Source organism: Seriola lalandi, unplaced genomic scaffold, assembly GCF_002814215.2.
Source record: "Seriola lalandi dorsalis isolate HSWRI2012SDOR001 ecotype SW California unplaced genomic scaffold, Sedor1 jcf7180001973752, whole genome shotgun sequence".
In the NCBI taxonomy this organism is placed as follows: Eukaryota; Metazoa; Chordata; class Actinopteri; order Carangiformes; family Carangidae; genus Seriola; species Seriola lalandi.
The window spans coordinates 719-2,137 of NW_019444418.1; the positions used below are offsets into that span (position 1 = coordinate 719).

Sequence of the window (1,419 nt, forward strand, 5' to 3'; positions counted from 1 at the left end):
CCTGAATGTTTTTGAATCTACCAACCACAATGGCCAGAGAGTAAATAAATAACAGCTCTCAGCTGTACAACTGAAGGTCTTTGGTGTTTAGATAAACAAGATATAACATGTGATTCAGGGCTAAACTTTTGTTTGATATGAAAATACTCTATGTCCTTCATTTTGGCTTTGACAACTTATTTTCAAACCTCAATAAAGGCTTAGTTTTGATAAAGTTGACAAAACCACTGAAATATATGGTCCATGAGCACTATAACAGCCAAATAGCTAATATCATTACTTAATTTCACTTTGTTAATAACTGATCGTAGAGCTGTCCCAGCATAGATAATGTGTATGTGCCTGTTAGATAAAAGTGTTTCATTAATTTTTTTAGCATTTTTTTAAACTTCTACCCTGACATGTCTCTGCTCCTCTTATAGGTGACATGAGTATTGAGGAGCTGCTGGAGAAATACAAAGGAGCTTATGCCTCAGACTATGAGGCACCTTCTGCATCTGGCTCTAAAGCAAGCTCTGACTCTGAGGTGTCTGGGGATGAGGAGGAGGAGAGCGAAGAAGATGAAAGTGACGTGGAAAGCAACACTTCCTCCTCAGGTAATAACCTGCTCACAGGGAATCAGAATAATCTCACACACCGACGGGCCGGAGCTGCTTTTTAAAGATTGTTTGCCATTTTTATTGCTAAAATAATTTTTTTCTTCTTTTTTTTTTTTGTCTCAGATTCACCAGGAGACAGTGCAGAGGATGAAGACAGTGAGAAAGAAGAGGAGGAGAGTGAGGAAGAAGAGGATGATGACTGTGGAGATGAAGGGATGGAGGTTTTGCTGAAGGAGGGAGACCACAGCCCACCTTCCTCTACCTCGCGGCCAAAGAAAGAAATCAGCCACATTGCTGCTACTGCAGAGAGCCTGCAGCCTAAAGGCTATACTTTGGCTACGACGAAGGTCAGTCTTCAGGATGAATAGATTTAATGCCTTTTGATGAGTGGAAACACTTTACAAATTAAGCAGATCTTGCTGCAAAAGAAAAATGTTTCGTGTGTTTAAGTTCAAAGATCTTACCCTGTGCAGTTCTGGATCATAGTTTTCTCATACTTTTTTTTTCCCCCAATAAAAGGTCAAGACCCCCATCCCATTCCTGCTTCACGGCACATTACGAGAATACCAGCACATTGGACTCGACTGGCTGGTCACCATGTACGAGAAAAAGCTAAATGGCATTTTGGCTGATGAGATGGGTCTGGGAAAGACCATCCAGACTATTGCTCTGCTGGCTCACCTCGCCTGTGAAAAAGGTAACAGACAGACTCATTATTGTTTTCGTGCTGCAGCATTTGAAGTGGTGTAGTTCATTTTAGTTCACTGTAATCATCCTTTTGGAGTGTGTCTCTCATATTTTTATACAGTAATCGGACTCT

General features: G+C 40.9%; 1 protein-coding gene across 1 annotated transcript; it reads left to right on the top strand.

Moving 5' to 3' along the window:
• Positions 1–422: 422 nt before the first annotated feature.
• Positions 423–1,296, top strand: LOC111652810 (chromatin remodeling protein SRCAP-like; the record flags this gene model as incomplete). Its single annotated transcript, XM_023403188.1, has 3 exons — positions 423–596; positions 723–946; positions 1,119–1,296. Coding segments are annotated over 3 exons (576 nt in total), but the record flags the coding sequence as incomplete, so codon positions are not given.
• Positions 1,297–1,419: the final 123 nt, after the last annotated feature.